At 36.3% G+C, this 25,154-nt stretch overlaps 1 protein-coding gene across 2 annotated transcripts; it reads right to left on the bottom strand.

The window, feature by feature from the left end:
* Positions 1 to 8,531: 8,531 nt before the first annotated feature.
* On the bottom strand, positions 8,532 to 25,085 carry FBXO30 (F-box protein 30). 2 transcript variants are annotated; one of them, XM_082405189.1, is made up of 3 exons: positions 25,014 to 25,085; positions 14,809 to 16,858; positions 8,532 to 11,016 (listed from the first exon to the last, which is right to left on the bottom strand). In XM_082405189.1, the coding sequence occupies exons 2-3, from the start codon at positions 16,840 to 16,842 to the stop codon at positions 10,813 to 10,815; spliced, it is 2,238 nt and encodes a 745-aa protein (XP_082261315.1). In that variant the 5' UTR covers positions 16,843 to 16,858; positions 25,014 to 25,085; the 3' UTR covers positions 8,532 to 10,812. The 2 variants fall into 2 exon arrangements, with proteins under 2 accessions (XP_082261315.1, XP_082261316.1); XM_082405190.1 differs by having other exon boundaries at positions 24,892 to 25,050.
* Positions 25,086 to 25,154: the final 69 nt, after the last annotated feature.

Genomic DNA, 25,154 nt, shown 5'->3' with positions numbered 1-25,154 from the left:
AGGGACCGTGACGTTCCTGACACCTTGATTTCAAACTTCCAGACTGCAGAACTGTGAGAGAATACATTCTTATTGTTTTAAGCCCTTCAGCTTATGGTAATTTGATATGAAAGCCCTAGGAAACTAATACAGCATCTTAATTTATAACAATCTAGTTCAGAGTAATATCAACAATATCAAGCATATACAAAAACTGTGTTCCTATATATCTCCTTTCCTTCCCCTTCCATTGTGCTGTTATTATTATATAAATTACATCTTTATACATTGTATGCCTTTGAACACAGATTTATAATTATAGCTTGATACAGTTGTCTTTCAGGAGGAAAAAAGTTTACAAGCAAGAGTTACATTTTTAATCTCAGTTTCCTACTTGTAAATGGGAATAACAGTTCTACTTCCTCAGCACAAAGGACTTGAAGTCATCCCTGATCCCTCATTTTCTCATGTACTTCACTGTTTCCACTGCTAACACCCTGGCCCACATCATCCTGTTCTTCTGCCTGGATGACAGCAATAGGTTGCAAACAGGTTTCCTTGCTTTTAGCCCTCATTTCACTACAACCTACTCTCAAATCAGTAGCCAGACAATCCCTTTAACATGAAAGAACATGGAGTAAGCCATACTTAAAGGCTTGTCATGGCTCCCATTTCACTAAAAGTCAGAAGAGTCTCACAAAAACCCCCCAGGCTCTACCTGATCTGGTCTCCCATTACCTCTCTCATTGACTCCTCCTACTGTTTTCCACATCACTCACTCCCCTCCAGTCACTCTGGCTTTCTTGTTACTCCTTGAAAATACTTGGACACTCTGGTTTCAGGCACTTATACTTGCCACTATCCCTTGCCCGAAGCACTCTTCCCCTAGATAGCCATATTGCTAATGTTTTCAAGATAAAAACTCCATTTGGCAAGAAGACACAATAATACTTCTACATAAACAAAGAATGAATCATAGGAGAAATCAGAAGATATTTTGAATTATATGATAATGAAATACAACATGTCAACATTGTGGGATGCAACTGAAGCAGTGATTAGAGGGAAATTAGTATCTGTACAAGCCTATAGTATAAAAGAAAAAAGGTTTAAAATCAATGATCTAAGTTTCCACAATAAGAAGGTGGTAAACAAAGAGCAAATTAAACACAAGGTAGAAACAAAGGAAATAATAAAGAAAAGAGGCAAAAATAAATGACAGTCACAGACAAACAAGGGAGAAAATTAAGAAAGCCAAAGTTGGCTCTTTGAAAAAATTAATAAATTCATATACCCCTATCAAAAGTAGTAAAAAAAAAAAAATCTTACAAGTTACTAATACTAGCAATGAAAGGTGGTGGTGACTACAGATGCTGTAAACATTAAAAGTTTAAGAAGTCACTTTTCTACCACAATGGTCCCCACCTGCTGCTGTTCTCTGTCCTGTGCAGCCCCTCCCTGCTGTCCTTACAAAACTTGATGTTCTCCTCCATTTTTGAATTGGTCCTTCATTTTTGAATAGTTTTTAATATTTAGGGGATTTTGCTAGAAAACTCTAAAGAGGAAAGGTGGGACTATCAAATTAGAAATTTCCTGGGCATTTATGGTAAATTTAAATGGACAGATTCTCCCCATTCCTATATACACACTCATTTGCAACATGATTTTACTGCTTCTCCCACAGAGAGGTGGAGTCTATTTCTCCATCCCTTGCATCTGGGCTTAGCCGTGTACCTGCTTTGGGAAATGGGACATTCACAAATGTGACAAGCAGTGGTTTGCACATTGGGGCTTACTCTCTTGCTGTTCTTGCTACTGCCACGTAAATAAGCCTGGGCTAGCCTAATGGATGATGACAGACATGTGGCCTAATCATCCCCATCACCCCAGCCAACAGCCTGCCAACTGCCAGACATGCCCGTAAAGCTGTCTTAGATCATCTAACTTCCAGCTGACCCATCAGCTGACTATGGATGCATGAGCCAACCAGACAGAGATCAGCCAAGTCAGACCCAACCAAACTAACCTAGCCAACTAATCATGAGCTAATTAAACTTGTTTCAAGCCATGAAGTTTTGGGGTGGCATGTTATGCAGCAAAAGCTAACTGAAACAGCATTTTAAAATATTGTCATTTTTCATGATTAGTTCAACAGACATCTACTGAATGCCTTCTGTGTGTAAGGCCTTTTGCTAGGCACAGAGATCCAAAGCCAAGTGAGACATGGTTTCTGCCTAAAAGGGTCCACAATATATAGCAGTGTACAGATATCAGCAAATAGATAATGGCAGTGCAGTGTGATGAATACTGAAAAAAGGTACAATTTTTTAAAAAGGGGTGGGGTCATAGAAGAGGGCGACTCACTGTCTTGGGAAGGTCTAGGAAAAAAACAGGTGACATCAGAATTGGATCCTCACCAAGTATCTGAAGTTTACCAAAGAATTTGGGGGAGGCCATTCTAGGCCAAATAAAAAGCATATGTAAAGGCTCAGAGACATGAAAGGATGTAAAGTGTTTGGGAAATAGTGCAGAAATGTAGCCTGCAAGAGGACAGAATAAGAGGTGATGACTAAGGAAATCTGGGTCAAATAACCTATTTGATAAAAGTCCTAACTCTTGTAGAAATATCACAACATTGCTAAGAAATCACTAAAGTAAAAAATCACAACAAATATAGAGTAGAATTATCACAGTTATTCCCCTTCCTCCCACTCCTTGACTTTGGACCTTGTTGCAGTGTCTAAGTAGACCTATTGTGGTGTAAGTCTCCTCTTGTCTACTCTGTTTATCGTGATAGTTTAGATCATACTATCAGCCTCAATGTGTTCAGCTCGTTTAATTATACTTATTGTTGTTCAAGGAGCACACACACACCTTAGCTGGCATATACACCCCCAATCATATGAGAGGCACAGTTATTTGCAAAGCAATTTAACTTTTTAAATATTGATTTTAACCAACAATTTTCTAGTCAGCTCCTTAGAACACAGTGGAAAGTAATTGGCTTAATGTAATCTAAAAATACCTCCTTCCTAAAGTCATGAAAGCAAACTTAATTGTTAATAAATGCATTCCTCAAGTAATAGACTATTTATAATCATGTGTATTTTACTGTACTAAAGAATATGTCTTTAGTGTTTGAGGAAGATACATATGAAGAACCATTTAAAGGGCCTAAAGCCTTTACTTCTTTGGAACTTGTCCATTTGTCCACGTTACCAGATACATAGTAGTCATAGGAGGAGGGGGAAGTAGTAGTAGTTCATGAGGCACGTCACAACCTTCCAGAATCAAGCCTACACAGTGCCTGGCATCAGTGCTCAAGAAATTCTTGTTGAATGAACAAACACTGACAAACTCAGCTTTGATTTCTCCAAATATAGAATGAGAAACTAAATGATCATTAAAGTACCTACCAATGCCAAGATTCAAGTATTTTCCCACAAGACAATTCAAAAGAATACAAAATGTATACATCAGTTCAATTTATTTAGTCTTATCTAATACATCAGTGTACTTGCTCTTTAAAAGGAACATGAAGTATAAAACCATAAAAAATGATCATGAAAATTATACAAATTTTTTTTCAAAGCATGATTTTAAATACGGATCTTTAAAAAATGTGATTGAGATGTGCCACAAGGAATCATAAGAAAATGTAAAAGGTGAAAAATGAACATTAACATGGAAGCCAATTACTCACTGTTACAGTTGTATTAAATATAAGAAAATTGTGATGAATTACAACTTTATTTCCGCTGCTGTCAGCAGTACTTCTGTGATGGAATTCATGAATTTCATTAGGACTTTAAACTGAATAAATGTGTTACATTACTAATGCTGTAATTTAATTCTAAACCATAGCTTAAGCATTTCACACTTGAGAACACTGTACTTTTTACCTTTAGTAATGACTGCAAATACTCCCCCTTTTTTAAAAAATTGTGGTTAAATACATATAACGTAAAATTTACCATTTTAACCATTTTAAAGTGAACAATTCAGTGGCATTTAGTACATTCACAATGTTGTGCAATCAACACTATTTTTGTCCTAGAATATTTTCACCACCAAAAGGAAACCAGTATCCATCAGGCAGTCACTTCCTACTATTCCCTCCCCACAACGCTTAATCTGATTTCTCTCAATGGATTTGCCTATTCTGGATTATTTCATATAAATGGAATCCTACAATATGGGGCCTTCTGTGTCTAGCTTCTTTCACTTAGCATGTTTTTCAATAAATACCATATTCTTTTGCAATTAAGATAAAAAATGACTTCATGTTAATCATGAGAAAAAGAAGATACTTTGGAAACTAAATGACATCTGAGGTAAGTTAATGAGTCAGTGCAATTACCTCTCAGAATCCAATTCAAGTTTTCAGGACTGATTGGTGCTTAAACACTGATCAAATGAACAATACAGCTTTAACATTTTAAATGCAGCATAAAAATCTTTAGAATTCATATCCACCGAATTATTAACCATTTAAAGCAATTTATTTCATATGTCAGAGTTTTTAATCATAAAACTACTGGAATGTTGTAGGGAATCAATACTATTCTCTATTTTTATTTCAGATTTCTAATACAGGTAACAATTTTAATTAATTTTTATTGGAGTACAGTTGCTTTACAATGTTGTTCCTTTCTACTGTACAGCAAAGTGAATCAGCTGTTATGTATACATATATTTATTAGGAATCAAATATTCTAGACAACAATATATTCCAAAATAATTTCCCTTCTCTTTCTGCGTTTGTAAAGAAAAGTCAGAACACATTGCTCTCAAATACTCCAATACACTCATCAATACCTAAACTTTGACTTATCTATGTATAAAATAGATAACTAATGAGAACCTACTATATAGGTCAGGGAACTCTACTCAATGCTCTGTGGTGACCTAAATGGGAAGGTAATACAGGTAACAATTTTTTAAAGTTATCAGTTGATAAAAAAGACATCCAGTTGACATAATTAAATATTCACTGGGTAATTTTACACTTGAACAGATGTAGTACCCTATTGTTTCTATTACTATGGTTTGATTTCTTTTAATCAAATAACGTGATTAAACCTGAATGCTGATATTTCAATTTTTCAACACTACAAACTTATTTGTGAGCTGAGACTTTAAAAGAAGCTAAGTTACTTAATCAAATCTAAACTTTATTGATCAAAACTACTAAACATAGGCTGATCAGCAAAACAAGTTTTTAAAAACTCTGTGTACTTAATCTAGGTTTTTTGATCACCTGATCAGAAAATTGAAGTCATAGGATAAACAAGCAATAATGACAATTAATGTGGAAAGGAGGACTTCAATGAAGAAAAAATTCTAGGACAGTCGAAGGCAGGATCTCCTTTTTTCAACTTCAACCTTTTGAGCAATCACAAATTATTGCTACTGTTCTTGTATCATTAGACCACTGAATAATAATCTAACAATGTTACTCTCTGACTGGAAGGGGTATAGAAAGCCATCTAACTCTAGTCAGTTCCTCTGCCCAAGGATGAACCAACACATGTATCAACCTGTTTACCTGTTTGAAGATCTTGTCTGAGAAAAAAATTCTAACAATTTACATTAGAAAAAGGTAAAAATTAAACCTGAGGAATTTGCTTTTACTGGGAAAGGACAATTTGACCTGATTAGTTGGTCAGTCTTAAGAGTTCAACACAAATGCATTTATATTACTTTCAAACACACACACTATTACCACCACTAGAACCACCCATGTAGTTCCTTTCCTATCATATTTGCATGCAAATCGGTTAATAATATAATCTGGAGGATGCTTAAAATTTTACTGGTGTTAGTGAAAAGGAAACAGATTTCCCTTGTTTCTGTTGTCAGTTTGCTTCAGAAATGCTCTTCATAGTAAATAACAGATGCTTCAGTACAGCACGTCAAAGGTAAAAAATTATAAAATAGGAGATTCATATCAATGAGTTTTTACTGTATTTCTATAGTTTATGAATCATCCTTGTAACTCATTTCTTTGTAGTTTATTAAATTAATGAAAAGTTACTCCCCACATAATACATTGGAATGTCAAACATTCTGAATACAAGATGTCAGTTTTGAAATGTTCTAAGGTAAAATAGCACTTCGAGATGTATCTCCATTAGTATATCTCAAGATGTATTAAAATCTACTTGGCCAATTTATGGAGATAATACATGCAAATAAATATATGTATAAACAATACATTTATAGATTTTACCAATCACAGATGTAATAAAATACTTGTAAAAATTCAGCAAAAGGCCCTATTTTTACAAAGGATTTTCAGAGCAGCATACGGTACTTAATTTCTACTTTGTTTCCTTTTGGTATTACTCAATAACTCTTTCCAAAACACTTATTAGTAATCAAATATTCTAGGCAACAATATTTTCCAAAATAATTTCCCTACATCTAAACTTCCCTTCTCTTTCTGCATTTGTAAAGAAAAGTGAACTGCGTCCAAAACGCTCATCGGTACTTAAACTTTGAGTACCTACGTTTTTTCATCCATACAATGGAAACTTAAACTTACTTTGATCTTTTAAATCAAGGAAAATTGTGAAAAGAGGTGACTTTAAAAGAAACCATTCTTCCTCTCCCCTTATTTTATTTAAAATGGAGTTTACTAGCGTTAGCCTTTACTTGTACATCTTGAACTTTTTTGTTTGGAAATCAGTTTCAGATCAAATCCTAAAAAAAAACATCACTGAATTATTTTAAACACAATGGATGAGTCACTGATTAACTGATTTTCTTTAACGGCATCACTAATACACTCTTGCTTTCTAGGCCTCACAATCATGTTAAGACTACTAAGAGCTATATTTAGATAACCAGCCAAACACACATCAGAGAAATTATTTCCATCAGAAGGATTTATCCAGCCTTTTGAGAGAACGAAGGCCAATCACTTTCTTTCCACTGTAATTCTAAACACCCACCTCTGCAGGTTCCAGTTATATCACTTTCCAATGTGGTGTGTCATGCATGAAACAAACATATTTTTTAATGTTTGTATAAATATTCCTTAGAAAATTTTTAAAATAAATAAGCTCCATGTCTTTTTAGGTTGGGATGCAAAACATGAAATCTGTTTTGCTTCTGAACACCAAAACCTACCTTCAAATTGCCAGAGATTAAAAACCTGTTATAAATATGGTAGTATAAACTACCATATCTTCAAGGATTCCAATGTTAAGGGATAGTTAATAATAGCAACAACATTGTTGGGACATGTAGCACAGGGTCAAAGACCGAAAAAGATTCTATACTACTGATATACCAGAAACCCAATCTTTAATACCTCTTATTGATAGTGTTGAAAGAATTCCTACAGAATTCTTGTAGAACTTAATCCAGTATCATTTTACCTCTACTCTGTCCATCCTAGAAATCTAATATGTTCACATGATTCTGCAACCACTCAACAAGAGAATGAATGATGACTAGGCTAAATGTTAGCGCTAATGAACAATCTGCAATTAACCTTGACCAGAAGAAACACTAGTGAAATACTAAGAGTAAATTTAAGTTACTAGTAAATACTAAGTTTTTAAAAAAATGTCCAACAAACATGGTACCTAATGTACTTTGTCATATGGCTGTAAGATTGTGACAACATATATCATTAAATTTGATCATTTAGGTAATACTAATAAATTACTATTACTCTTAATTTCGGATCATACATGTAGCTACATGCACACATATATCTGTTCCAATAACACATCATTCAGGAGAAGAGCTGGCATAGTCCCAGGCTTTCCTCTGAATTCTCATACTTTACCATGCATCAGAATCACTTGGGGAGGCCTTTGTTAATAGATTGCTGGTTCCCACCCCATAGTTTCTGATTCTCTAAGTCTGTGAAGGGGCCCAAGAATTTGCATTTCTAACAAATTCCCAGATGACGCTGATGGTCCAGGGACCACACTTTGGGAACCACTACTCTAAGTGAACTGTGATTCTCAGAAGCTACAGAAAGAGAGAAGGACAGAGAGAGAGACAGACAGACAGACAGGGTGGGGGGGGGGCATTGAGATTAAGCTAACAGGCAGTTCTGGGGAAAAAGGCAGAGGAGAAAAGTGAATTCAGATATTTCCCTCCTTCCTAATACCTGCCCTTTATCTTGCTGGTTAGCAAAGACTAAGGTATCAACAAAGGCTTCTCAAATGACAACTTACTTGGCCAAAACACAAACCTTTTCATGCTTAAAAGGCTAGACAGATTGTTCCTATTACAAGTTTTAGAAAAACAATATTGCCAGAAACTCTTCAGCCTTTCAATATCCCTAGGTGGGACTACTTTCAAGAAGACACTGAAGGGGCAGAGAACGCTAACTGATGAGTTTTCTATATTAAAAAAAAAAATTAATGTTCACCAGTAAAACATGGGCGAGCAATGATAATCAACAAGCAACTCCTACAACATGCAGAAACAATACTACAGAAACAATATGACTGTGTTTGGAATTTGTCAATCAAGGATTAACATTTTATTTAAATGTAAGTTTTTTCTTTTTAAGTTACTGAGCCATATAAAGGAAAATATTAATTTTATTAGAATTTGAACAAATGCACAAAGAAAACATTTTAACAAAATAGTATGGTGGCATAAACAAAAAAGAAAACAGCCAAAGACGTGTAAAAGAAATAAAAGGTAGAAAATGTTAAATATCTCATGATCCAGTGTGGAAACATGAAGTCTAAACTTAAAAAACAAGGATTTTAAAAAAGCACAACCATAAAACAAAAAGTTAATGTTTGTGCTATCCTAACCAGACACATTCTTCAGCAAAACTTTAAAAGGCAGAGTTATATTTTACAGTATTTGATATCTTATTTCTGACTGTTTATGCAATTCAAATCTCACAGTTGAAAAAGTTGGTTTAAGCACTAAGAAATAAGTATTCTTCTAATTAAAATGACAGGTGGGGCAAAACAATTGATTAGTCTTTAACGCTGTATTTTTCAACTGTAATAAGGCCTTGATCCAACCAAGTCTTAAAGCAATTCAGAATTCTTTTGTAATGCCCAAGGAACGCCTCTGCCCTGCCCGACTGCCATACATGGGAATCAAGAACCTAGTTAATAGAGCATTCTCAGGGACAAATGTAGGAAGAGAAGACAAAATAGTTTTCAAGTTTTTTTTAGCAAAGTAACTTGTAACCATTTCAGACGACCAAATGCCACAAGTTACCTAAATTATTTAAGTACAAGTCTCCATCTTTGCAATTTATTTCTTAATACTGATATATTCATTTTTCTAAACTGACCATATCAGGTTAATAACAGTATAAATCAATTTGAAAACTATAATAAAATACCTCAAGAATAGTTCTTTGAATATCTTTGTTATATTTTGGTTTTACACAAAGATGCAATTCTTAACTTTTTTGGTAGAGAAGTCTATGGAATATTAACCTGGAAATGTTTTAAAGAGACTGTCAACCAGGACAGGTTTCTGCATTTCATGATTGTCATCTTACAAAGATAGCAAATGTCACATTTTTAAATGTCTTAAAACAACATAATTGTGATTTTTATAAACATCAAAAGGCAAAAATTTTAAACACTTGTGATAAAAAGTTAAGCCCTTTGCATTCTGAATATCTGAAATTTATTCACGGAACATGCCCAATTCAAACTTAAAATGAGGTATACAGTCGTCTCTCAGTATCTGCAGAAGATTGGTTCCAGGACCCCGCTACGGTCCCAAAAGTTACAGATGTTCAAGTCTCTTATATAAAATGGCATAGTATTTGCACATAACCTACGCATACTTCCCATATACTGTAAATCATCCCTAGATTATTTATAGTACCTAATGCAATGTAAATGCTATGTAAATAATAGTAAAATAATGTAAGTGCCATATAAATAGTTGAAGATGAGTGGCAAATTCAAGTTTTGCTTTTTGAAATTTCATGGAATTTTTTTTTCAAATATTTTCCATCCTTTGGTTGAATCCATGGATATGGAACCTGCAGATATGAAGGGCCAACTGTATTTTCTTCTCTCCAAGTACCAAATACCTAGCAAATATATAATACCATATACAGTTTCAAATTAAAGTAAATTCACAGGTTTTTTTTTTTTGTTGATTTTGCTTTAACCTGTCACATAACACACTGCCATGAGTCTCTGGATGTGGCATCTAACCAAAAAAAGCTGCATATGGTCAACTCTCTGTACGAGAGTTGTAAATATGTAAGGCGAAAACATTTTTGTGGACTATTTTTAAAACATGATAAATGGCATTATCAACATTACTCATGATTTTAAATATTATGTATATATTAGAGATCATCGACATATCAACAATTATATAAGGGGAGCACTAGAAAATAAAAACTTTATGATGGTCTTATGCAGTGTTTAAGCAATTGAATGTTTTCTGAATCTGAAAAGCCTATGATGTAAAAATTAGAATCAAAGTTTTGATTTTTGAATGCATAGGTTATAACCCATAGAAAATGAGGAATAAATTGTTTGGTCAGGATCTTGTTAGTTTAAGAAGCAAAAAATTTAAGAACCAAAATATGCACACCACTAAAAATACTAATTCTGAAAATTATGTAGCTAAAAATTAAATCACCCTGTCCAGCAAGTTCCAAAAAATTCACACATTTCAAACATTAAGGCAACTTTTTTTCCAACTAAACAGTACTTTATAAAAATATAGGTCACTTCAAAACATTATATACATAGTGACAATGAATTTAGCTAGTTGTAATCTTTAATACATTAATAAAGTGTCACATATTACCAAGAAATTATACTAGGTGCTTGCATGTATGTGCAAGTGGAATTACAGTTTTTAAAGTACAGGTTTTAAAACTGAGCGAAGTGAACGTCCTTCTTTAGTGAGTTCTCGTGTCACACACATACACGGCAATGGGATTGCTTCCTCCCGTTTCTCTACAATATTGTAACTGCATTTCTTCAAGTGGTCAGCCATGCTTAGGATGTCAGCAAATTTCCATTCATTGACAGAACAAAATGCAGTACTGAATCGCCATACCTAGAAGAAAATTCTACTTCAGATTTAAACAAGTCAATTTACAAGAATCAAAACATACTTCTTGCTCTAACTGCATACATTTCTAACTGTTAAGAGAAATATCTAATATAAAGTTTCAAGTAGTTAGCTACAAAACTGGAAGTAGTAATCCATTTGGATACAAATCTGTTTATCAAATATTTGTAAGATACATCATTTCTATGACATTATAACTTCAATAAATATAACCAAAAAGAAAATAAAAGACAAAACTCAACATTGAAAATCACATCCAACCTGGCTTACTTATTAAGCAATTTTTATAAAATATTCAGAGCTACTTCCTAAAATAATGCATATTGTACACCAGTCTTTCATCCTATCCAAATGTCTATATATATATATAGACCTACCCATAGTCTGGAGATATTGACAGTACAAGTGTTATTTTTTTCTCCAAGTTTTTCTCCCATTCCTATTACACCATATGAAGTATACTAAAAAATACTCTAGAATATTGTGCCAAGGTACTTTTTCTTTTCATTATTTATAAGTAGTAAACGCACTTAGTAATAACGAGGAACACAAGTGCTTCAATTTGTTCAACATGTTTCTGGAAATTTTTATAGAGCTTTTTGTAAAATGAATCATTTTTTAATTCCATATCATTGTAAAATACATTTCTGGGAAAAATATTTACATGCCATCCCTGTTCTGGTAAAAATAAGAACTACTTTCCCTTTCGCCCACTCAGCAGCTCCAAGCCCTGAAGCACCGTCACCTTATAGGTCCAGCAATGACTGTGGTGGCCCCCTCTCATCTTTACAATTTGAAAATATAAAGTTACCTGAACATAGGTAACAAGCATGAATACAGCAAGACAGGCCTAGGCACCCAGCTAAGCTAATCAACAAGCAAATGTCTAGAGAACCCTGAACCCATGGCAAACAGCAGATACTCTAGAAAGCAGCTGTGAATTTGAGAGAAGCCCTCAGCACTCATTACAGCTTCTCAGAAAAGAATGCTACGAATTCTGGGGTGGCCAGATGCCTTCAAATTCTGAACACAATTATTTTTCAGCCAGCAATAGAATAGTTCAGCACATAAGGTACTTAATCGCTATACTTCTTAAGGTTATATCAATTACCCTGCATGGAGTCATTTCCCAGATGTCAGTGAAGGCCTGGAGAGTAGCTAACAATAGACATTATAGATTACAATTCCCCATAACCACAAAACTATACTAAGAATTGAGTTTTTGTTAAGCTTCACAGAATGAATTTGCTGAAAGATTCAACGGTGGCAGACAGCCTCCCTACTTCCACACAGTCAAAAGAGTCTGGTGAAACAAACTCAGGAAAAAATGGACGGCTCCCATCTCCTGATGACAAGCTTTCTTAGTAATGGGCCAATTTTGCATCCAAGTATACATCAAGTATTTACTTAGTGCCTGCTATATGGGAGGTGCTATGCTAAGCAATTAATATTTTGGTTCCCAGAGAGTCTCACTTCTCAATGAACTTAGTCTAATGAAAGAAACTGACAATTCGTCAGTGAATTTCCAAACAGCATGGTCAGTGCTTCAGTAGGGGTACATAGGGTAGGAGGTACATAATGGAACACCACAAGAACACAGAGCAGTGCACCTCCCTAAGGGCTTCAACGGGGTCGGAGTAGGCTTTCTTGACAATGTAAGATCTGAAGAGTAAGCAGGATATAGCGATGAGATGATGATCACAACCCCCAGAAATAGGTTCCCAGGGTCTGAATCCACCAACTGGACAAGTTACTTAACCTCTCTATACTTCAGTTTCTTCATCCATGAAATAGGGACAGTAGATTAAATACATTAACGAAAGTAAAGTACACACTGCCTAGAACATCTCAAGTGTTCAGATGTAGGTATCAGGGACAGTGTACTCAAACACCTTAAGGCAAGAAGAAAACATCAGACGACTGTAAATAAATTCCATGGTTGGAATATAAAGTGACAAAAGGAAACTGAAGAGGTTAAGTGAGGACAAGATTATGAAAAGTCTTAAATGTTTCATTAAGGAGTCTGCCTCTACCCCAGGGCAATGGACGGACATTTAAAAAGTTTTCAAGCACTACAGCATAAGAACTGTATTTAAGAAATTATTTATCACTCTACCTCTTCTATAGAGAATATGCTGGAGAGGGACTCAGTTGGAAACAGAAACCCAGTAAGGAAGAGGCTACTGTAGTAACCCAGGAGAGAACTACAGGCCGGACTAATTAGGGAAACCGCAGTAGAAACAGTAAGCAAACCTGAGAGGTATGAAGGGAGACAACAGGACTTTGTGATTACCTGGATATGGAAATAAAGGGGGGGAAAAAAAGGGGTCAACCTTAACTCCCAAATTCCTAGTTTAGGCAGCTTCAGAGATGAAAATGCCATTTTCTGAGATTAAGAGGGGTAGAAAAGTGGAGTAGGTTGGACCTGTTGAGTTTGCTGAAGCTGTGACATAATCAAGTGCAGATGTCCAGTAGATGCTTGTATATAATGGACTGGAGTTCAGAGGAGAAAATGGCCAGGATATACACATGTAATTTGAATAAATGATGGCAATTTAAACTCCAAGAGTAGATGAGGTTTTCTGCAGCAATAAAATCCCCAGAAAATATTTTACCTCATAGGTCAATACTAGTGGGCAAGGACAAAAACGGGCCATGCTCTGAGTGTCTCATCCCAAATGGCAGAGAGACACCAAATCATGTAGAAAATGAAAATACACACATACCCACATATATGCAGCAAGTATGAAATTTTCTACATAAAATAATTAGTGTGCTCATTTACTGGTCAAAGCTTCAGGAGAACACAAAAGCAGATGCAGAATTCTGAAAAACTGGAGCAATAAGTGAAAAAAAGAGAAAACCTAAGGGTGGAAAAAACAAAGTAGCCAGAAATGTGAACCCTGTTCAACCAATGTGAAGTTTACCAAATTTTTTTCTACTTTATAAAATCAAAGTTTCATATTATAAATGTTCTAAAATGAAAAAACACCTTCAATCAAAGGTATCTGTAATGCCTTCTAGTTTCTATTGGATAGTACCTCAGACAGAAGCTGGCCAAAAGTAAGATATCACAGGAGGAAAATGGTGGAGCCAGGATTTGTTCCCAACCTCCAGCTCAAGCTTCCAATCTGCAACACTCCCTTGTACTGTACTAAACGCAGAGTCAACAATATCAAATTCTACTGCCCTTATCTCACCTCAGCCTAATACATTTCCACATCCATCCATTTACATTCTCTATACCCCAAATACTCCATTGGTCACTTACTAGTAGTAGATTTTTTTTCATGTCTCCTTATTTAAGTTCTACCTGTAATAACCAAGTTCTAAGAAAGAAATTGCTAAGAATGGACCAAAACTGCCAATTGCAAGCAGTAGAAAACCTTCTCCTTGCTTCCTCCTTTGTTCTATGGTGAAAATGTTTCAGACGGAGCCCAAATTAGAAGGTGGCTAACATGGACTCAAGCAAAGGGAGTTGTTACAGAAGAAGTAAACAGGTACAGAACCCCTCAACTGAAGAACTGGAAATGGCCTCTGTCATATGACATTAGAATCTAGTTCTAGGATGTCTGCAGTAAATATGTGATTATGACTAACAATTCTAACTATTCTTGCTTTTATTATCATCATAAAAAAGTCTGTCATCATACTGAATTATTAAGTTTTAAGGACGGTCAATTTTGCAACAAGGTTAATTTTATTAATTCAGCAACAACATTATTAAGTGCCTATTATATGTCAAATAAGGGACTGATACAATTAAATTAAACCAACCTTTTCTTTAATCTGCCATGATGAATTTCCTTCTGGATACTTCCTTTTCCCCCACTGCAGTATGACCATTCCACGAGACTGAAGAAGACTGCCACACACATCCCTCATTAACTTGGATACACATGAGAGCTGGCATAAACTGAAGCCATCAAGAAAGCCTGCAATATGTTGCAGGACTTCAAAAGGAAGACTACTTAGATGGTCACTATGTAATCCCAACACACAGTTTCTAGCAGGCTCTACTAACACTGTAGATACAGATGGCTGAACTCCAAATGACCTCAAATGGCGGTCATGTATAATCTTTGCTCCTTGTGTTGATGGACAAAACCTACGCTGAGAATAGGTACAACCATAATATGCTAAAGGACACCTCTGTTCCATCCAGCCATTGAGTCCAGCATGAATGTCACCATGCACGTTCTTAAAATGGGATGAAAATTCTTTTCTTCTGAATAACTGTCCACAAACAAATGTAAACATTGGACGCTGCTTGGGTTGGTACCTAGCGACACATTCCAATACTAAATCCAGCCCAAGTGTCTGAAAAGGACTTGGATTTGAAAGCTGAGGGTTGGCATGATCACAAGCTGAAGCTGAAGCTATTTCCCCAACCATTGTATTTGTAGCTAATATGGCAGACGGAAGTGAAAAGGTCTGCGTCCCAAAGTCGATGTGATAAACATCAACCATGCGACTATCAGATATACCCCTCCCACCTGGAGAATCTCCTAGACAAAACAGTAATGCTGCTGTGATTAGATCTATTCCTTGGAGACCCATTGGATCTTCTGCAACTTCCAAATCTGATGTATCTACTGCTTTATCTTCCTTTGGTTTAGACCAACACGAATTAGAAAGAAATTTGAATGAAGGAGGATGACTGAAAGACAAGACATCCACATTCCTTAGGTCCCCTAAGTCTACTTTTTTCCAACACAAGTCTTCATCATCATCTGGCATGAGGATATGCTGAACTGTGCCATTAGGCAAAGCATTAGGTGGTATTACTTCCCTAACTTGTGCTGCTACTGAAAGTGAACTAGAAGGTTCCGAAGGGCCATCTGATGCTACACATTCTCTATTTGTTAAGTTACTTTGTTTTGAGTCACTATGTAAATTCTGATTCTGCTCAATGACCTGTGTACATATATTTTCCAAAGGAAAGCCATTACAAAGAGCAGAAGTGCCATAAGAACTGGCATCCAAGTCACATAATAAATCACTTGAACCATTTTGTTCAGACCGGGCATTCTGACTTGTGTCGTTATGGTCAATCCCACCTACTGCTCCTATCTCATCCTCATAAAGATGGTCCTGGTCTTTCAAGTTTCTGTTCTGTAAGCTTTCTCTGGCATTTTCTTCTTCTTTCATTTCATTTGCAGAAGCACACAGACTCGTACTTAACATGCCAACGTCTCTTGTGGCGGTATTCAGGATATCTAAAGCAACAGCCAAACTTCTGGTTGTTTCAACAGTAGCTTGATAAAGTGCACCATAAGAGTCTTCATCAACAGACACCAAACCATTAGTATGTGGTATTTCTGGGACACTTGATTTAACTGAGATCTGTTCTCTAGGTTCTGATACTTTATCAGTTGCTTTTGACATCATGGTGGCTACTTTGAGAGACTCTAAGAGCATCCTTTGGTCTTGAAGGGCCAAGGCCATATCTAATTGTGCCACTTCATCAACATCTCTGCTTAGATTTTCATATGATTTCCGGTCTGCATAACTAACTGGCCATCGGTTCCACTCCATAGTACAGCACACCACACTTGCAGGACACATTTCTAGATGTTCGGCAACTTTATTTCGAGCCATTGTAAATGGACATCCAAAGTCACTATTTAAGCAAGGCACTCGTTCCAATGGACATAAAAGTCGATGCTCATCAGCTTTACAAGAATGGAAAACTGCTCCACAAACCAATGGACAACCTATCAAGTCACAGGAGATCCCAGGCTCTGGTCTGGTCATACACCGTCTACTGACACAATTCACGCAGTGCGAGTGCTGCAGCTCCTCCTCCATAATGGCCAGTCCAGCTCTAGTTATTGAGATGGAAAAGAAATAAGAAGTTAGGCAAAAAGTGGTCGCTTTTTAAAAATTGTTTTAAGAAAGAAAATCAAATCATGAAGGTATATTGGCTTATATGAGGATGAAATATATAAAATAAACATTTAACAAGTTTATTTGACATATAATCAATCCATCTTGAAACAGCTTAAGCACTTCAATTCAAGAAGCAAGTCAAAAGTTCATTTTTATATACCATATAACAATCTGCCCAACAGGCCAAACATTTCAAAATATAATACTTAAATTCTAGTATATTGTGTAGTATATAAATTAATGCCAAAAACCAGTTAATGAATATTTACCTTTTAGATTTCAGAGAATGCTTTAGCTTTTACCTTTTTAATTTTAACTAAACTGATTATGATGTAGCCCACAGTGCAGAGACCTCATCATATTCCTAAAAGAGAATAATCTGAATTTCATGAATATACTTAACTAAAACCTGATTAGATGTTTTCTTTAATATTCCCTCCAAATACATAAATTCATGTAAGATTTCATCTATTGACCTCTCTTTCTACCTATGCCTTAATAAATTCTACAACAAATAGAGAGTAAGCCTTAATTAAAACAAAGAGGGCATTTATCCAAAAAATATAAGTTCTAGCTCCACTTCTGTGGCAGTGGGCAAATCACTTACTTCTGAGGGCCACAGTTTCCATTCATTCATCCAACACCTATTTATTGTTTAACTGCCATGTACCAGACCCTGTGCTTGGTACGGCAACGTGAAGATTAGAAGACATGGTGCCTCCTCTCAAGGAGTCTCAGCAGGAGGTCAGAGATGAAAGTAAAATCATGTCACATTTTTATATGATCAATATGACAGAGAAAATCAGTATGGGTGGGGGGTAGAGAAGAATTCACAGTAGTCTTGAAAGATGAGAAGTCTTAAGTACAGGAGGGTAGGGTTAGAAAGGAAGAGAGGCATTCAATGCTGAAGTAACAGCACATGCAAATACAGAAAAGCAAGAATTCGCAAAACATGTTGAGGGAACCTCAAGTTTCCCAGTATTGCTGGATCACAAGGTGAAATGCAAAGCAGCTGTGAGAGATGAGGTGGGACAGGAATAAGAAAAGTTATGGAAAGTGTGTTATATGCTACTCTAAGGAGTTCAGACTTTAAGTAGTTAGAAACCACTGAGGATTTTAAGCAGAGAAATAGTATCCATAAAACAACATGAGAGGATTACAGATAACTAATGTTCTTTCCTGCTTTTAGCAAGAAAAATTTTATACAAAAAAGAGAAAGTGTTGGCACAATGCACTGATTTACTTATAATTACTTAGCCTATTCAATGTCTTATTTCTATAATCTTCAACTTCTTTATTGGCTTGCTCCTATTAGCAGCAAAAACTTAAAAGACTATTTCATCTTTAAAAACATATATAATAAAGCAATATCCCCCTTTTGCTGTTTTTTTTCCTATACGGTCAAGCTTTCAAAAGAAAAACAACAAACAAACCCTGTTAACTTCCCATATACTCTTCAGCCTTCTAATGTGGCTTTACTTTTACCACCACTCATTAAAACCGCTCTATCAAGATCCTCAATGCTAAATCCAAAGGGCATTTTTTCCAGACATCTTCCTTAGCCATTATATCATTTTGTTGACTAATTCCTCCTTTCTGAACTACTATCTTTCTTTAGTTTTTATGGTCTCACGTTTCCCTGGTTTTCCCCCTACCTCTTTGGTTATTCCTTAATCTTTTCTTCTAAAATATTACTCTTCTTCAGGGATCCATGTCATTTCTGGTTCATTCTATACATTCTCCCAGGGTGCTCTCAATTTCTCAAAAGCTTCAATTACCACTTATATGCTAAAAACTCATCTATACCTCCTGCCCAGATCCCTCTTCCAAACTTCAGGTCTCTACAGCTACTTATTTATTATATATCTCTACGTGTATATGGCACAGGCAACTCACCTCAGAATTTTCCAAATTAAATTAATAATAATTTTCTGGATAAGAAGCCGATTCTTAGCCTATTTTCTTCACTTTAGTGCATAAAAGCTTGCTAGTTCTCTCACATATTCTCTTCCATAAATTCTATCTTACTTGTAGGTGGCTAATGTAAACTAATTATTCCCCAAATTGCTATTTCTTTTTCCCCAGTCCAGGCTTGATTTTCCTCAAACTCAAACAGCAGAAGTCTATTATTGACAGAGCTTTGTTGATTAAGTAGAAAAGTTCTGAGTTGATATTATGGTGCAAACTGAAGCCAGGGACAGAAAAAAACAAGGTACACATTTAACAACAAAACTACATTTTAAAACTGTGTTTAAAAATTACAAATGAGTTAAATACTTCTTAATGTTTATCCCTATAAATTTTAAAGCTAAAGACAGAACCTATAAATTGAAGATAGACATGCTGAAAAGGGTCAAAATAGAAGAAATGACAGACTAATGATGACATTTGTAAGTTAAGCAAAGAGAAACTTTAATAAGAATTAAGACAAATTTTACTGGGTGATCAGATTGTGAAAACGGCTGTAGCTTTCTTATTTTACAACAACTAGACTGAGTTCATCTCACGTGCTGAAGGTTATAAACGTGATTGTTACTAAGAGAGAAACCTAAAAACACAAGCAGTTCCAACAGAAGTGACCAAGGCTCTCAGAACTAGTAGGAACACCTTATGTTACATGCATATCACATGATCATACCAGGCAGAACACATCTCAAAACATCGCTTAATTCAAAAGTGTTTAAAATAGCAACTGTTACAAACAACTGAGTTAAATGCAAAACAGCAACAACTTTGAAAGGTAAATAGAAGTAGAGGGCTCTCAAGATTCAAAATAAATACCCTCTTCCACACTATTCCCCCTCTGAATAAAAGAAATGACTAAAAAATAATAATAATAAAAATAAAAGCATCCACAGCAATGAGTCCACAACATTTATTATTTACTGAAGTAGACTTTAAGGAAAAGGGAACACTATGTACCTACTTTATCCTTCTTTGTAGAATCATGTCAATGTCACTTAGTCCTCATAACAACCCAGAGAAAACTGAGGTACAGAGAGGGTAAGTGACTTACCCAAGGTCATCTACCTAGTAAGTGGCAGAGCTAGGACTGAAATCTATATCTCATCAATACATATGGACGATAACAGATATGCTTACTTATAAAGTTTAAGAAAATAAGACAGCACTTCAGTAACTTGGTGATCCAGTTTTAAGATGGTATTTGAGGAATGGAGGTTACACAACTTTGCTTGTAGTTTATTCCAACACTTAATCACCCTTGTGGTCAAGAAAGTCTTTTTGGTCCTTTCTAATTATAATAGCACATTACTTTGCTTTGAACATAAGTGTTTTAAATTATTTTTAAAATAACTTACATTTATAATGCTCAGTATAAACATATGAAATAGTACAAATTTAACCATTCTCAAAACCGCTATACAAAGAAGGAATCAAGTTTTAAGTCCATTTTACAATTAAATATATTAAGAAATAAGTCTTTTTTAAATGCAGTAGACAATACCCAAAAAGTATTCTGGGGTACTGTTTCAGAATTTAAAAGTTCCAGATCCACCCTCTTTCAAGATCGCTATTATCAAATTAAATATGCCTCCAAAAAGTATTGCACAATTGCTCACAAATCCTATGAAACGGGTTTAAAATGTCAATCCCTGATTTATCAGCTGAACAGTGACACAGCACGTCCAGTAGAAAACTTGTTGCTAAAGCTGAGGCTTCAAGTTCAAGATGAGCTTAATTTAAAACTCCTCAGTACTAATTTTTTTTAAAAAAAACTCTCTTGAAAAAGAATCTTAACGTTCCAAATAACATATCTATTTACACTTAAAGTTGAATGACTGGAAAAAGTTTCATTAGACTAGAAAATACTATAAAAGATTAAATGCTTTACAATAGTTTCAATTTTCTCTAACAGAAATTCTAGGCCAACTCATATAATCTGTGGCTGAGAAGCAATCCATAAAAACAATTTAAGGCATGGCATTTTCACATACAATGAAATGAGACTTTGTCATTTAAGGCTATTTCTAGACAGAAAGATATTGCCCTCAAAAAAGAATTCCTTTATTTTTCCAAATTCATTACAATACATAAGGCGATAAATAAATAAAGCACTGCAAATCAGCACGATTTTAAATATGCTAAATCAAGTCACCCAAATATTCAACACAGCTTGCTCAGGCTGTTCTTAATGTCTGCCTCTGCCTCCAAGAGACAGACAGACACACACACACATACACACTCCTTTCCTTCCCCAACTGTTACCTCAAATCTTTATCAGCTTAAATGTCACTTTTCCACATACCCAAAGGCAAGGTATGGTATGGATTCCGTATTATACTTATGTGCTCATTACACACTGCATTTTTCCTTGGTAATACGAGTCATAACTTGAAGTAAATCATTACCCTGTTTAATGTCTATCTCCACGGGAAAACTATAAGCTCCACAAAGGAGGCACCATCTCCGTCTCATTCATTCCTTTGTTCCCTGTATTCAAAACTGTGCCTCAATTAGAGCCTCACTTATCGAAAAAACATGAATAAATGAAATTATTATAATACAAGAAATAACCAGATGGATTCCAAAACAATTCTTGACTTCATGGAAAACTACGTACTTCACAAAAAGATACCTTATAAATCTAGAATTAGTCAACCAGATTGAGTCAAAATTACCTCATTGTACCAGCTATAAAAAGTCAAAAGTACTCAAACATTTACTGAGTATCTAGGTGATATGTTCCAGGCATTTTATATGAAATAAGCTAAACTGTCCATCAAAAAAACAAATCAAAGGGAAAAGTAAATCAAGTAAAATTAATTTCAATATTCCATTGTTTTAAAATCTTAAAAAATAATAGTAATAAAAGGCACAAAAGGAAACATCTACCTGTATATTGTTGCACTATTTAAATTCCTTAATCAACCCTGCAGTCTCGTTACAGGTTACTGACTATAGAGGCATTAGATTCAAAAAGAAAAGCAGAGGTGGAGGTGTCTGCACGTGTGCAGCTGCCTGAGTACATAGAGGGTGAGGAAAGGAAGCTCAGAAAAGGAAGTGGCGTCAGCCTACTTCCTTAATATTACAATTAATATGATATTAGATAAAAAAGAGTTCCACTGAGACAATAAAATGTTGCTTCAATGTAAGGCTGAAATGGAACTATAGACAGACTTGTTCAATTAGTTAACCATAATCACAAGTAGGTCTATGACTGAAACTTCATACTTAGCAATCACTTTTAATTCCTCCAGAGCAAGTCTCATCCTTCTTGTATAGTTGGAGGTGCTACTGCATAGTAAATACAAACATTTGCTGGCTGATTTACGGATCAGGTGCACTCAGTTTTAAAAACCATAATAAATCTACCACCTCAGTTGGACGTTTTATTTCATTGGTTTAAAAAAGGGGGGTGAGGTGCCTAGACAAGATTGAAAACCCAAGATCATTAAACTCCCAACTCAAAGCAGTGCCCTACTGCTGAGTCCAAAATGGCTAAATTGGTTACACTGTATACATTCTTTTATTAAATTTTGGTTCTGACTTTTTATTTACAGAATGATGACCTAATTATATGGAATTTTGTTTTCAACTTTTCACCCTTCCATTTATGATATAATCACAACATACCTCCTCCATTTCTAAATATGGACATGGGTAGCTTATTCCAAAGTGGAAGTCCTAACTATGTGCAATTGTTCTCCACTAAATAAGCAAACAAAATTACTGCAGACTTACATCAGAAATTAAAATAACATATATTAATAAATATTTAATATTCATACCAGAAGCTATTTGAGCTGAGACTCAGATAAAAATAATCCACCCAAATGATGGAACTCAGCTTATTAAAAGGGGCAGCATGGCACAGGGGAATATGGGCTTCCAAGGAATCTCAGCTTTGTGACCTTGAGGCAATTACTGTGCTGTGAAAACAACCTCGTACTCCACAAAAGTCGGCTATAGTATGCGTGTGTCCAGTAAGATACAAACACGCATTCCTCAGCAAACGGACGCACCCCGCTTTACACAACCGCCCCATCCGCACGCACAAACCGTTACGTACAATCATTTTTACATCAGGTCATTTATACTTCGGAAGCTGATTAAAAGCAATCATATGAGGAACTACCTGATGCTAACATTACCCACTCTTAAGAAAAAAACATAATACCCTTTTTGTAAAAGATTTTCACAGACTGGGTTGTAATTAAGAGATGCTCATCTGTATTTAACTATCTAGCTATCTACAGTGTAAAAACCACCAGTCCAAGGTCAATCCCACCTATTTCATCAAAATAAATTTGAAATTAAATAATATTTTATACAGCCTTTTGACTGAAGACTTTAATATTGATGAATTCTACAAATACAATGTCATTCCACAGCATGGTAGTCATGGTAACCTAGTTAAAAGATTTATCAAAAACCATATAGAACAGCATAAGGCTGATGCCATTAAAAGTCACATTTCAGTAATATATCAAACAGTAAACACATTAAAAAAGGCCTATTTTGGTGACCTTAAAGCACCTCTCTAACTATATACATTATCTCAAAATACGTATTATTTTTCTTCAACAGCGTATTTTATTAGGACACTTTGTATATATTTTTTAAAGTCTCCAATGCTAACCATAGAGAAATACTGGATTGAAATTAAATACCCAGTACACTTGGAATGCATAAAAGTTTGCTATATCGGAAACTTCAGTTCTCTGATAACACTCACAAAACCCCACCCACTAACATTTCCAGAATCACACACCAAAAAAAGCTATGTCACCGCATTAAACTACCAGATAAAAACAAACTGACAATTTAAAAAGTTAGCAAAACACCATATTATCCCCAATTAAACTTCTGTAGTAAGAAACAGTGACTAAGCATAAAGAACAGTGATTCAGCGAAAACTGCATACTGAAAAACTGAACCCTTAGAAAAACCCTCATCTTACATTTTATGCTACTCTTTTCCCTTTTGCCCGTCAACAACTTTGGAAAAGCTTAATAAATATGAGCAAATGCAAAATTCTGTTAATATAATTTACTAGGTCTCTAAACGACACAAAACTGTACTGAAATGTAGCAAATAGAAATGAAAAGCTAAGAAAGCTTGGGGTTTTTGTATTTAAAGTTTTAAGTCAATCTACACTGATACCAGCATGCCCATAAATAACTTCATCTTGGATCCCAGTCAAGAAAGTAATTTTGGAATAAAAGGTCAATTCCTTCCCAAGCATCTTTTATCCGAGACTTACGACATGGCTCAGAAAGAAAAACAAGACACAGGGAGAGGGGAATGGAGTACCAGAACCATGGTAAACAACACGCTGTTCTGTCTCTATTCTCTAAATACAGGTGTAAAAAACGTACTCAAAGGAGATTAAATTCAACGTGCACTCTATGGCCCCCTTCCAAGCAGTGCACTTCCACGACACAGGACACAAATAACTTGGAAACGGTCACACGCCTCAGATCTATAAAATCAGGATGTTTCTCTTTAATAGGGGCTGAGGCTAAGACTAAGATCCTCTCACTTCCATGAATGGAAAAGTTACCAACTTCACTCATCCCGGGGAGACAGTTGATGATGCCTCCCAGTCTTACTTTAACCCGTCTGTCCCCAAACAAAGCAAGTTTCTAAAGGGCAAAAGGAAAGAGAAGCCAGGTTTTCGAGGTTCCTGTGGCTCCCTAAGTTTAACTCCGGCTTCACCCCTCCCCAACACACAGACACGCGAGCCCGGGTGGCACGGGGGTCGGCCCTCGGGGCCTGGGTCGCCATTTGCTGGAGGCCTCCACGGCGGGCCGGGCAGCGGGCTGGGCGCGGACGCCCACGCCGCCGACTTCCTCTCGGCGCCCGGACGGGGCCGCGTTTACTCCGCCCCAGGCCCGGCCCGCCGGCCCCACGGCCGCCTGCGCCCCGGCCGCGGGCCTCGCACTGCCCGGCCACCGCCCCCCGGCCGCGGCGCCGGCCTCCCGGGCAGGCCTCCCCGACACTCACCGGCCGGCCCGGCCGAACCGCGGCCCAGACCCTGGCTGCCGTGGCCGCCGTGCCCGGCTGCTCCCCGCTGTCCCGGCGCCGCTCCGCGCCCCACACCCCCGTGCAACCCGCCTCCTCCTCGCCTCTCTGCCCAGCCGGGCCGCCGCCTTTTCCCTCCCCCGTCTTCCTCCTCCTCCTCCTGCAGCTCCTCGGCCTGCTCTCCCGGTGGTGGTCCTCCCCACCCGCCCCACCCCGCCCAGCTCTGCCCCGCCCACCCGGCCGGG

The sequence above is a fragment of the Balaenoptera borealis genome, assembly GCF_965194805.1.
Source record: "Balaenoptera borealis genome assembly, chromosome: 9".
Classification (NCBI taxonomy): Eukaryota; Metazoa; Chordata; class Mammalia; order Artiodactyla; family Balaenopteridae; genus Balaenoptera; species Balaenoptera borealis.
The sequence above is the reverse complement of the archived record's forward strand: the minus strand, read 5'-3'. Positions and strand labels throughout refer to the sequence as shown.